Raw genomic sequence first — 14,516 nt, 5'->3', positions numbered from 1 at the left:
CCTGGTATAGATTGGAGACAGGGAAACCAGTAAAACACAGGGACGAGTTTACCAGCTGACCTCTTTAGTATGCAGCCCACGAGACACCCCTGATGTAATGCAAGGGCCTGCCTGATTGGATACAGAGTGATTGGATAGATGGTGTGTCCTCCTATTATATGATCTTGGTGAATATAAAGGAGATCGTCTCACGGGAAAGGAGAATGGGGAGATGCCGATGTAAACAGCATCTCCCCGTTCTGCCTAGCAACAAGTGACACTGATCTCTGCTTCCTGTGATTGGAGCAGAGATCAGTGTTCACTAACACACCGCCCAGCCCCCCAGAGTTAGTAACATGCCCCTATGACACACTTAACTCCTACACTGCCACCCCCCTGATTTCTGTATAAATGACAATGGTCCCAAAAATGCCTGATGCTTCCGCCATAATGTTGCAGTCACAATAAAAATTGCTGATCGCCGCCATTACTAGTAAAAAAAAAATATTAATACAAATGCCATAAAACTATCCCCTATTTTGTAAACGCTATAATTTTGCGAAAACCAATCAATAATCGCTTATTGCGATTTTTCTACCAAAAATATGTAGAAGAATACGTATCGGCCTAAACTGAGGAAAAAAAATTTTTATATATATTTTTGGGGAATATTTATTATAGCAAAAAGTAAAAAATAATCCTTTTTTTTTTCAAAATTGTTGCTCTTTTTTTGTTTATAGCGCAAAAAATTAAAACCGCAGGGGTGATCAAATACCTTCAAAAGAGAGCTCTATTTGTGGGGGAAAAAAGGATGTCAATTTTGTTTGAGAGCCACGTCGCAGGACCGCGCAATTGTCAGTTAAAGCGACGGAGTGCCGAAATGCAAAAAGTGGTCTGGTCATTGGCCTGCAAAAAGTTCCGGTCTGAAAATGGTTAATGGCACACCAAACACAGAAGAAAACACACATTTTGCCACATGCAAACACAGGTTTGCCACAGGTGACAAACACAATAAATAACATGCAACTCGTTTCACGACAAAATGTCCCGTAAGCTACTTTGCCAGGTGTAGTGCAGCTCATTTAAATCAACAAACTGCCCTATGTGTGCCACTGGAAAAACAAGCCAAAAAACATGCTCTCCCACTACTCTAGGTGTGACTGGGGCCTAAAAGTGAAATTGGTGCATTTACATAAGAGCAATTAGGTTCCAATACCATCTGTGTGTTTCCAAATGCATGGCAAACTGCAGAGAAAATGCGCACTTTGCAATGTGTTTCAGAAATGCTGCAAATCTGCATACTGCTTGTGTCGTCATTACATGTTAAAGGCCCCCCAGGTGCGGAAAGTGTACCAAAAACAGAAGTAACGCACTATGCTTTGCTCCAAAAAATGGGCTGCCCAATGCATGATGAGTGAAAACTCTCTAAAACACCCAAAACAAACACATGCGGGAATGTGAGTTTTCACTACGTGGAGATGTGAATGAGGCCTAACAGCTGAGTGTCTCCATCCACTCCCTCCTATGTACTGGTATGAAGATGGTATTACACAATGTAATCTGATTGTACAAGTTCTGTACAATTTCATTTAGATTTACCAGAACTATGGAAAGACACACCTGAAAAATCCATTAAATTTATATACGATCAGACAGGCCCTTGTACTACATAGCTGAAGGGAGAGCTAAAGAAGATTGTACAATCAGATTATATAGCAAGTGAGTGGAAAGTAGTATTGTAATGAGGGAGATGGGGTCCAGAGTAGTGAACATACCCTATCCCTCTTCTATGATGCAACAAGGAAGTGAAGGCTTTTGAGAGATGGCCTACAGGAAGAGAATGCTGACAATCTACGGGAAGTGATGAAATCCACAAATCATTTCATCAAATTCAAATAAACTGACAAGATTTTGAACTTCCTGTGGATAAGGCAAATGAGAGAAAAGCACATCAGGATAGCTGGGCCAGAAATGGCATTGGAAAACACACTTTTTATTATGAAAAGTGAAACTCTGCCCACAAAGGTGAACTTATCCTTTAACGTAAACTTTTCATGAGAGAAATACCAGGGTTGCAATTGCATACCTCCTCCTAGAATGCAAATTTCCTGTCTGCTGACATCTGGGCTTCAATAGATAAAGTATAACTAAAGACAAAACTCTTTTTTAGTTTTGAATAGAATGCAGAGAGATTACAATGCTTGTCAGTCCCCCGAGCCCCCCCCCCCCCCCCCCTTAAGGAAATTCACCCTCTCTATTTGTCCTATTTAACATTATCATTGAAAGTGAAAGTAAAAGAAAATCACAAATTCTGGGTTGTCCCCAGAAAAGTAATAGAGGGGAAATCTTCTTACCAAAAATATGTAGAAGAATACATATTGGCCTAAACTGAGAAAGAATTTATTTTCATATATTTTTGAGGATATTTATTATAGCAAAAAGTAAAAAAATATTGCTTTTTTTTTTCAAAATCATCGCTCTTTTTTGTTTATAGTGCAAAAAATAAAAACCTCAGTGGTGATCAAATACCACCAAAAGAAAGCTCTATTTATGGGAAAAGAAAGACATCAATTTTGTTTGGGTGCAACGCCACATGGGCGCGCAATTGTCAGTTAAAGCGACGCAGTGCTGTATCTCAAAAAAGTGCTCTGGTCAGGAAGGGGGCAAATCTTTCTGGGTCTGAAGTGGTTAAAGTATACAACAATGCAGTAAGACACCTGGCATAGGGAACCCCTCTATCACTAAATACTCAAACCGAATTTTTGCATCTTATTTTACCTTGTCCAATCTGTCATCACTTTTTAGTCATACAGTTTTGCTTTGTGCATCCCCTTTTAGAAGCAGTCTTTTAAGCATATGTATTCTTTTACACATTTATCTTCTTTTGGCCTCTGTCTCCAGGCTTTCTATTCCTTGCCATGATATGCCACCTGCTGTGCATTCTTTGGTCTTTTTTTATTGCCATGGATGGCTGTTGAGTTATGTATCGCACAGAGTCCTGAGTTCACATCCTCTGAGTTTTGCATCTCTGTTGGCCTACAGGCAGCTCTAATAATGAAACAAGGGAAGCCTAACATTTATCTCCTTCTGTAAATGTGGTCAATGACATGCTGCTGACATCCTCTTACACTCCCATTATACTGAGAGCATTTTATTGGACTCCTCAAGTCAAACTTTAAAAAGACACACAAATGGCAATTTTAAAGCAAACCTTTCCAGAGGGACACATAAAGCTTACATTGTACACCCCCTTCTGATGATGCATATTCACTGGCTATTACACCAAGTGGGTTCAATAATGTTTGAATCACATGAGTTTGATCAAGTGTGTATGTCAGGAAAGTCAGAGTATACAGTGGGTATAGAAAAGAATTGCCTCCCATTAAAATACTCACATTTTGTTGCTTTGCTGCCTGAAATAAAGACACACAGCTTTTGTTTTATCCAGCTGTATTTACTCAGTGCAACTTATAACATCCACATGAAAGATATAACACCAACATGTCAGAATTTTTCATTTTTTTTATTCAAAAACTGAAATACTGAGTTGGAAAAATGATCAGCCCCTTGTGTCACTATTTTGTTGAACCACTTTTTGCTTTAATTACAGTCTGTTGTGATATGTCTCTACTAACTTTGCACATCTAGACTTTGCAATATTTGCCCACTCTTCTTTGCAGAAAATACCATGCAAGGACATTCACCTTTTTCTCCTTAAACCACTGTGTGGTCATTTTTGCTGTGTGCTTTTGGCCATTGTCATGTTGGAAGGTAAACATTCTTCCCAACTTTCTGGCAGAGGGCAGCAGATTTTCTTCAAGAATTTGAAAGTGCTCCAGTCCCTGCTGCGGCAAAACACCCCCATAACAGGATATTACCACCTCCATGCTTTACTGTAGGAATGGTGTTTTTTGGATGGTGAGCTGTATTGGATTTCCTCCAGACATATTGCTTAGTGTTGAGACCAAATAATTATATTTTAGTCTCATTTGACCATAACACTTTTTTCCATGTGGCCTCAGAATCTTCAAGGTGCGTTTGGCAAAGATCAGTAATGACTGCATGTGGTCTTTCTTCAGGAGTGGCTTTTTTCTTGCAGTCCTCCCATACTAGTTACATTTGTGGAGAATTTGTGATATTGTTCTCACATGCACACAATGACCACTCTTTGTCATAAATTCCTGCAACTGCTTCAGAGTTGCTGCAAGCCTCTTGCTAGCCTTTCTGACCAGTTTTCTCCAGGCTCTTTCATCCAGTTTGGAGCAACATCTTGATCCAGAGAGGGTCTGTGTTGTACCAAATACCTTCCAATTCCTAATAATAGACTTTATTGTGCTTCTAGGCATTGATAAAGCCTTTGATTTTTTTTGTATCCATCCCCTGACTTGTGCCTGTCCATAACTTTATCCCTGAGATATTTTACAGTGCCTTGCCACCCATAGTTGTATCAGATGTTTATACTGAAATATTATATTTATGGAATTATGCAAAAATCTATGGTTTAGGAGATTTTAACATCTTTCCACAAATCAAACAAATGAATTCAAATTTGTTTATGCTAGTTTGAAGACAATAATGAATACATAAATGTGCTAAAATATATACATTTATTAACTAAATATTTAGTGTAAAATAATATCCACTATAATTGGTGATAATACAAAAAAGACTTCAAATATCAAATATATTGGTGATAAAAATGATCAGAAATGTTACCACAAGCTCTTGTTACAAAATACCATGTCTACATTTCATGACGGCTTATTAAATAGCTTTCTGTGGCTTTACAGACTAGGTGTTGAATTTAACACATGTGATTTCTTCTCAAAACAACATTTCAGGCGGCAAAGCAACATAATGTGATTATTTTAAAGGGGGTGATTATTTTCTATATCCACTGTAGTCAAATGTGATTATTTACAAACTTGTTCCAAGCAAGCGACACAAAGTATTGAAGCAAGAGGGCAACCTAACAGCCAGGAAACTAGCAATTGCAGAATAAGTAAAAAATGTTTGATCACTTTCATTATTTTTCTTTACCCAATTAAGTGATCAGACAGGTTGGAAAAATGTTATTTTTTTGTGCATGATTTATGGGACTTCTATCATGCAAAAAAAAAACTGTTTTTGTGAAAATTTGGTAAGAACGATATCAATGTAATTTAGATAGCATTGATGAAAACATTAACAATTTGTGACAGATCAAGAAAAATACTTTCTAAATATGAGTAAAAATATTATTCCAAAGAAGATTGTTACAAAAGAGATGTGTATATGTGGTCTGCCGTAGTTCCATACTATAAGATACTTTATTTGTAGTTTCCAATGTCTGAGCATAATTACACTTTTATTGACAGATGAATCCAGACACCTACAGGGTGTGACCAAAAATAAGGAAATATTACCAAATACCAAGCAATCAAAAATGATCACTGATCCTTACAATGGCATTGTGAAATCTGATTAGTAGCTTTGGGTTAAAGTCGAGCATATGTGGATCAAAATTTGGCCAGTCCCTGCTGAATCGGCTGAATATCAATGTATGGGCATTGATGCTGTACAGAAGTAGATTAACCGCCCTGTCGAGGTTTCCCTGTTTGTTTATACTGCTTCAGGCAGCTCTGATCAGTGTATTCCCTACCATGAGAAAAAATTATTCAGCAGGGAGGATTCACAGTGAATGTGTGGATGGGGGACCAAGATAAACTTATTTGGTTCAGATGGTGTCAAGCATGTGTGGCGGTAACCAGGTGAAGAGTACAAAGACAAGTGTGTCTTGCCTACAGTCAAGCATGGTGGTGAGAGTGTCATGGTCTGGGGCTGCATGAGTGCTGCCGGCACTGGGGATCTACAGTTCATTGAGGGCGCCATGAAACCATGAATGCCAACTTGTACTGTGACATACTGAAGCAGAGCTCTGCTTTAACTGCATCTTTCACATTCTCAAAAGTGACACACCATACGTTCTAAAATACTTCATTTGAATTTCTTTAATTAAATCTCTTCTGTATGCATACTCTGCTGCTATAGTTTTGCTTCAGTTTTCCTAATCCTGGGATAGTAATTTTTTGACTGACAAGCATGTTTTAAGTAACATGTGAAAGGTCTGCACAAGGAGTCCCATGTGCAAAGAGGAATTCCCTACAGCAACTGTAGGAGATCTGAAAACCATGTAGTAATATGCAAGGTTTACATAAACAGCTATCTAATGATATACCTTTTTGCAGTCAGAGGGTTAAAGGAAAGCTATTCTGAGAGAAATACATGTTAACATTTCAACCTGAGAATGCTAGTTGCTTGGTTGTTATGCTGATTCAATGGCTTAAAGGAGTTGTAAAGGCAGAAGGTTTTTTATCTTACTGCATTTTATGCAGTAAGATCAAAAATCTTCTGTGTGCAGCAGCCTCCCCAGCACCCCCCCCCCCCATTACTTACTTGAACCCCATCTCTCTCCAGCGATGTACATGAGTGTCTAAGCTGTCTGGAACACTCCTCCCGATTGGCTGAGACACAGCAGTGGTGCCATTGGCTCACACGGCTGTCAAAGTCAGTCAGCCAATCGGGGGAAAGAGAGAGTGTGGCCAGGTCGGGCTCCGTGTCTGAATGGATACACGGAGCTCTGACTCATAGAGAGCTGCAAGCTGAGGGGAAGGGCTAGGAGTAGCAAAGAGGGACGCGAGAAGAGGAGGATCTGGGCTGCTCTGTGCAAAACCAACTGCACAGAGGAGGCAAGTATGACATGCTTATTTTTTTTATTTTTTTTAATACGAGACTTTACAATCACTTTAAGTGATTTCCTAAGTTACTGACCTGGAACAAGTATGCAGATTATAAGCTGCATCTTCACCCTGACTTTGCGTGATGTATACTTGTTACAGGTCTGCAGCTGAGAAAGTCAGGAAACCAAAGAAAGGTAACTGTAATTTTCAAAAGACAAGTAAAACAGCCCCTGTATTTTTCTCAACACAGGTTTTCATAAAGATACACACTATTATATTGTATAGAAAGACCCTTCTTTGTGTGTGTGTTACATACTTATGCAGCATCACTTGTACATTAATAGATTCTACTTGTTAAATGTATGTACTGTGGAACACATATCTCTGAGATTGTTTAAAAATATTATCTATTTTTTATAGCAACATTAATAAAAGAATAAAAATAAAATCTTGCCAGCCTTTGCTCATTAAGTAATGTGACCTTTTAGAATGTCTGTCTTGCTATGCTTCTTAAATATTTTCCTAATGAAGCTGTAATTGGCACCATCCACAATATCTTTCTTCTATTTTGTTGTTATGGCAACAGATGCGTCTAGAGCACTTCCAGAATTTGCAGAAGTTGAAATCTCTTCTCTGCCAGATGGTACAACCTTTGAAGATATCAAGTCATTGCAGACTCTTTATCGGGAGCACTGTGAGGTAAAAGGCACCTGTGTTTGTAAGAATTACTACTCCCACACTACAATGTATTTATTCTCTCATCTATGATGTTTTTTCAAAAATGGAAAAAAAAATGCTGCTGTCCATTTGGTAGGCTAACTGGAGCACACCCATAATGTAAATAAAGAGCTAGACACATTTTATTCCTGGAGGTGTTATTGTAATCTAAAGGATTGATAAAACAAAACGTGTATAGTAGGCATGCTGACATTATCATGATCATACTTCATTTTGAAAACATGCTTGAGTCACTCAAAATTGTGTTTGATAGGGGTACATGAACTAGAAAATAAAAACCATATGGCAAGAATAAAAACATTTTGGAAGCTGTAGAGATATGATATTTATACCTCAAATTCAGACACCCAACCTCATGCTCATATCTCCTCCTACACTACAATACCTGACTGCAGGAGGAAGAATGCATATAGTAAGATGAGCTACCTAAAGCCTCCTTGCACTTATTTTAAGGCTACATTGACAAGTGTAAGAGCAAATATGTGTGTTATTTTAGTAATCATAGAAGCAAAACTGCACAGAATCTATCCTTGAATGAACATTATTAAGATGAGCTTGTAGCCTATACTAATATTAAAATGAAGATTATTCTTGCTTTTCCCCTATCTCCAGCACATTAAAAGCATACTATTCAAAAAAGCAGCCAGAATTGTTAAGCTAATGACTAACCCCATTTACTGTACACCTTGGGCATCAATATCCAAAGATACTTTTATAGTATTAGTGTCTCTATTGTATCTATTATAGTATTAGTGTCTCTATTGTATTGTCTTAATGTCTGCTGCAAGTTGGTAACTGTATACAGTAAACTTTGAAGACACAAAGCTTCCCATGGAATAGGGCCAGTTAATTTTGTAACTTGCAAATGAGGACTTCTTAGAACTTATAGTCCATTTGTCATTGAAAAAGGGGAAGCTAATGATTGAGAACCATTCGGCTTCATGTACATGGGACATTTTGAAACCTCTCCTGAATGATTTAACTTGACAGATAGTAACCGACGTTTAAAAATGTCCATTGTGTCGTGTTTACATGCAGCGTTTAGCCACGTTTGCATTTAGAAGGCTTTTTTACATTGAAAATAGTCAAAAATGTTTCTCCATTAAAAACGTCTGTAAACAAAACGCGGCAAAACGCAAGTTACCGCATTTACAAGCTGTTACAGGCATTTGGCATTTCATATGCCTCTGAACATCCCTCATGAATGCATTTTTTTGCTTTCCTACTCTATCTAAGCTCAACTGCCTAGAAACTACTATAAACGACCATGTGTATGTCGTTTATATGTAGATAACATTGAGGAGAGTTCAGGGGCAGCTAAAAAAAAAAGCCCAAATGCTCCTAAATGTCCATTTACCAGCAGCAGTGTACATGAAGCCTTAGTGGGACAACTTTTTTTTTCTTTTTTTATATTACAGCCCCAAATTTAACTGGTTCACATGCACACAATAATACAACTATATTTCAATGCCAAAATAAATAATCATATTTTCCTTTAATTTGTTGTTCAGGCAATATTGGATGTTGTTGTAAACTTACAGTTTAGCTTGATTGAGAAGCTGTGGCAGACTTTCTGGCGTTACTCTCCGACCTCTACAGCTGATGGCACCACCATTACAGAGTCTGGGTAAGACCCTTCCAGCACTTTTGAGGTTGCTGCTAAAAGGATCATTTGTCCAAAGCAGCCATAGTCTTTGCTTTTAAATGTAAGTTACAGAATAAAAAATACATTGTCAGCCTGATTTGTGGCTTTAGGGAGCTTCTATTTCTTCTGAAGCTGTTTTTACAAATTTAAACTACTAAGGACATTTTTAAGTGCAGTGGGGTTATGAAAATTTACTCTCTCTGCTTTTTTATTGCACCATAGTATTTTGCCACTCTGGCAAAGTGCACATTACATTATTTCTTAAAAGGGAAATAAAATATATCTCTATTGAGCACATATTTTAAGTTACTAATGAAATGTTAGACTAATTTTTTATATTATTTTCACATCTTTACATGCTTGCCCTTTCATACATTTTTTTCTTGTATTATGTTTAGAGATTTATAGACTAACAACATAGAGAAAGCTCTGTATTTTGCACAGCCTTATTCAATTGCTCTGCTTAACATGTAGGAAGAGAGTGCAAGATATTCAGTGTCGATTAACCCATAGACTGTGTGAGAGAGAGCAGTAAAGCACAATTACTATGTAACACTACAAAGAAAGAAGCATAGCTGAAGTATTTAATGAGCAAATATTGGCTGCTCCCATGTACATAATTAATCATCAGCTATCACCAAGCATTGATATGATTATCTGCTAGAATTTTATCTCTTTCACATGTTCATTTAAACACTCCTAAAAAGACTTAACATTATTTAATATTGATACAATTTCTGCAGCACTGGCCAGCTCACCTTATATAACCACATTCCACATTGTCTTCCATTCTATTGCATTTTCAGATTTTTCTCTCACTCATTTAAATTCTTATTGTACTTGAAACAACTTGAAAAATATACTGTTGCAAATGTGGAGATAGATCACATTCTCATTTGGTTTTTATTTCTGTTTCTAGCAACCTAAGTGAAATGGAAAGTAGGCTGCCAAAGTCAAAGTTGATTTTGCTCTGCAAAAATGAATTGATTCTGAAGTGGATGTGCAACTGTGACCATGTGATGTATCAAGCTTTGGTGGAGATCCTAATTCCCGATGTCCTAAGACCAATTCCTAGTAAGATATATTTTAGGCATGATTATTATTTAATCCTAGGCCCAAGATGTACACATTTAGATTCATTTCTGACCCCACCATTGCAAATTCCCCTCTCCCACCATCATTTAGCCGTCAAATGCCATAATATGAGGTGGTATCAAGGAGTTTCAAGACTTGCTCTGTGTACAAGAATGTATTTATTTATCTACATTTTCACACTATCACCTTCAAAATAGTCCCCTTGCACAGCAATACGGTGCTCCCAGCATTCCTGCCACTTCTGGAATGTTTCCTAGAAGTCTAGCAGATCAATCAAACAGGAAGTCCCCCCTATATAACCCCTCCTACACAGGAAGTACTTCTGTTTTTTCGCTAGTGTCTGTAAGGTGGTGGACACTGATGGGTCCAAATTAAGGGGGACCCAGTCCCTGAAGGTCTTTTATGATAAAGCCCGCTGTGATGGGTGAAGGTTGGACCCCTGTTATGTTCAGAGTTCTGCAGCAGAAATGGTACGTCTGCATTTTTGCAGTTTCCCTTTAAAAAAAATAGATCTGACTGTCTGCTCTTCTTTCAGTGGCCACTGGAGGCAGTGTGCTGTTTAACCACTTTCCAACCACCTCATGTACATATACTGGGGCAGAATGGCACCGCTGTGCAAACCACCAGACCCCTTTAAGACCATAGCAGGCGCGGGTGCTATCGCCGCCTCCTATCCGCAATTACGGGCGCGAGAGCCGGGATTTTGTGTGTAGACACACAAATCCGTGTTCTGTCAGTAGAAACATACGATCTTTCTCCTCCCCCAGTCAGTCACATCCCCATACAGTTATAAACGCTAACGAGGGAATACAATTAACCTCTTGATCGCCCCCTGTGTTAACCTCTACCCTGCCAGTGACATTTACAAATGTATAAATGTCAATGGTCCCAAAAATGGGTCAAAAGTGTCCGATCTGTCCACAATGTCGCAGATCACTGCCATTACTAGTAAAAAAAAAATGCCTTAAATCTTTCCTATAGTTTGCAGATGCTAATACTTGTTTTTTTTTTTTTTTTAATTGTCGCTCTTTTTTTGTTTATAGCGCAAAAAATAAAAGCCGCAGAGGTGATCAAACACCAGCAAAAGAAAGCTCTATTTGTGGGGAAATTTTGTCGCATGACCACGCAGTTGTCAGTTAAAGTGCTGCAGTGTCGTATCGCAAAAAATGGCCTGGTCATTTAGGAGGCAAATTCTTTCGGGGCTAAAGTGGTTAATCATGCTCTGTGTATTTTTTAGGAGAGTTGGGCTGCTGTTTCTTCTCCAGCCACTAGAGGGTGCAGGCTCACTCAGTATGGCTATATCTATATAGGGAGGAAGTGGAGGGGCGGCCATGTTTTATCATGTGGTCGGCAAGTTCAGCAGGGCCTCTTGAGACATAACAACAGCCCATGGATTCTAATGAAGCGTGAGTTTTTACTATGGGAGAAATGTGTGGCCTGACAAGTCATGATTATATACTGCATACTTACTGGGGGGCCTGTACAACTGTGAGTCGATACACACCTATACGGATATCAGTGCACTGTAAGGGGTTGTGTCTCTAGAATTATGTGCATTTGGTCTACAGGGGCTTACCTTTATGCCGCGTACACACGATCGGAATTCACGTCGGAAAAAGCTCTGATGGTTTTCCCGACGGAATTCGGCTCAAGCTGTCTTGCTTACACACGGTCACATCAAATTCCGATCATTTATAATGCACTGACGTACTACACGTACAACACGTACAACGTGTCTAGAAAAAGGAAGTTCAAGACCCAGTAACCAATATCTTCTGTCTCGTAGTTGAATCTGAGCATGCGTGAATTTTGGCATGTCGGAATTGCATACACACGATCGGAATTACCGATAGAAAGTTTTTCCTTCGGGAAAATTTAGAACATGCTATCAATTTTTGGCTGGCGGAAATGCGGACAGCTAAATTCTGATGGAGCATACACATGGTCGCATTTTCCGATGAAGAGCTCTCATCTGTCTTTTTCTTGCCGGAATTCCGATCGTGTGTACGCGGCATTAGGCTGCTCTGAAGCAGAAAAAAGGCTGCATGGAATGCATATGTGCTTGGCTAATCCTGCAAAACTAGTATGGGGCCAAGTGCAGTATATGGGCAGGTGCAGCATAGTATACATGCTTGCAGACTTGTTGCTTAACCACTTCCCACCCAGCCTATAGCAGAATGACAGCTGGGCGGTGGTTCAGTTATCCTGACTGGGCATCATATGATGTCCTTCAGGAAAAGAGCCGCCACGCGCCCATGGGGGCGTGCATCTCGGCGATCGGTGGTGCGGTGTGTCAGACTGACACACTGCTACACCAATCTCGGTAGAGAGCAACGGAGGCTCTTTACTATGTGATCAGCCATGTCCAATCATGGCTGATCACAATGTAAATAGGAAGAGCCGGTGATCGGCTTTTCCTCACTTGCGTCTGAAAGACACGAGTAGAAGAGGGCCACTCGACTGCTCTCCTGGCAGGGGAGGTCTGCACTTATTGTTTATCAGTGCAGCCCCCCCCATGGATGCCCACCTAGGACCACGATCAAGCCATCCAGGACCACCAGGGAAGGGGGCAACATGATGTACATACCTGACCATCCACATATGCAAAAAAATGGGCACTGACTGGCAAAAAAAAGGGATGACCAGCAATGCCACTCATCAGTGTCATCAGTGAAACCCATCAGTGTCTTCGGTGCCACCTCTCAGTGCCCATCCATGCCCATCAGTACCCACCTATCAGTGACCATCAGTGCCCAACTGTAACACTTATCAGTGCCACCCATAAGTACCCATCAGTGCCGCCTATCAGTTCCCATCAGTGCCGCATATCAGTGCCCATCATCAGTGCTCATCGATGCCACCTAATCAGTGCCACCTCATCAGTGCCCATCGGTGCCGCCTTATCAGTGCCCATCAGTGCAGCCATATCAGTGCCTGTCATTGAAGAAGAAAACTTACTTATTTACAAAGAAACAAAGAAAAACCAAATTTCCGCCCATAGCTCTTAAAGGGCCATTTAAAAAAAAGAAAATGTTTAAATGATACTTTTTTTTTATTGCATTTTAGTGTAAATATGAGATCTGAAGTCTTTTTGACCCCAGATCTCATATTTAAGAGGTCCTGTAATGCTTTTTTCTATTACAAGGGATGTTTACATTCCTTGTAAAAGGATTAAAAGTGACACTTTTTTTAAAAAAAACTGTGTAAAAATAAAAGATAAAATAAATAATAATTCAAAAAAATGTTTTAAAGGCGCCCTGTCCCGCCGAGCTCGTGCGCAGAAGCGATCACATACGTGAGTAGCGCCCACAAATGAAACCGGTGTCCAAACCACACATGTGAGGTATCGCCGCGATTGGTAAAGCGAGAGCAATAATTCTAGCCCTAAACCTCCTCTGTAACTCAAAACATGCAACAACCTGTAGAATTTTTTAAACGTTGTCTATGGAGATTTTTAAGGGTAAAAGTTTGTCGCCATTCCATGAGCAGCGGCAATTTTGAAGCGTGACATGTTGGGTATCAATTTACTCGGCGTAACATTATCTTTCACAATATTTAAAAAAATTGGGCTAACTTTACTGTTTTAATTTAAAAAACTGTATTTTTCCCCAAAAAGTGCGCTTGTAAGGCCGTTGCGCAAATACGGTATGACAGAAAGTATTGCAATGACTGCCATTTTATTCTCTAGGGTGTCTAGGGAAAAAATGTATAATGTTTGGGGGTTCTAAGTAATTTTCTAGCAAAAAAAACTGTTTTTAAATTGTAAACAACACATCTAAAAAAGAGGCTTGGTCCTTAAGTGGTTAAACCCATGTTTAAATAATTTTGCATAGATGTTGCATAGATGTTTTGCATAGATGTTGCATAGATACATGTGGCATAAGCACATGTTTAAAAGAACATGGGCATCGCGGCACTTTAAAGCGGAGTTCCAATAAAAAAAAAAATTTAAAGTCAGCAGCTACAAATACTGCAGCTGCTGACTTTTAGTAATCAGACACTTATCTGTCCCAGGGTCCTCCTCTCTGCGGCGCCAGTATTGTCACTGTGGGCACCTAACTGTGGCTCCACAGCTGGGCAAGCTGCGCTGCGCTCTGTGACTGGCCAGGCAATCATCTGGGACCTGTGACTTGTCCCAGATGTTTGCCGAGAGGGAGGGGATAGAGGTGATCTCCCTTCCAGCGCCGTTGAGGCCCGGGAGGAAGTGTGAGCTGGAACCCTCTAAAAAGAGGGTTTCCGCTCCCCTCCCCCAAAAAAATGACATGCCAAATGTGGCATGTCAGGGGGTCACCTTCCCCTAAAGCGGAAGTTCCGTTTTTGGGTAGAACTCCGCTTTAAGG

At 39.6% G+C, this 14,516-nt stretch overlaps 1 protein-coding gene across 4 annotated transcripts in view; it reads left to right on the top strand.

The window, feature by feature from the left end:
• RFX3 (regulatory factor X3) overlaps window positions 1–14,516 on the top strand; it is a 456,270-nt gene that overhangs the window by 397,120 nt on the left and 44,634 nt on the right. For all 4 annotated transcript variants that reach the window (XM_077475023.1, XM_077475024.1, XM_077475022.1 and 1 more), the window contains 3 exons: window positions 7,285–7,397; window positions 8,948–9,063; window positions 10,001–10,155. In XM_077475023.1, coding sequence (XP_077331149.1) covers window positions 7,285–7,397; window positions 8,948–9,063; window positions 10,001–10,155 — 384 coding nt within the window. The remainder of the gene's footprint in view (window positions 1–7,284; window positions 7,398–8,947; window positions 9,064–10,000; window positions 10,156–14,516) is intronic.

This window comes from Lithobates pipiens, unplaced genomic scaffold, assembly GCF_037356315.1.
Source record: "Lithobates pipiens isolate NorthernLeopardFrog02 unplaced genomic scaffold, aLitPip1_a1.2 Scaffold_13, whole genome shotgun sequence".
In the NCBI taxonomy this organism is placed as follows: Eukaryota; Metazoa; Chordata; class Amphibia; order Anura; family Ranidae; genus Lithobates; species Lithobates pipiens.
Note: the sequence above shows the minus strand (reverse complement) of the source record. Positions and strands in the feature narration are given on the sequence as shown.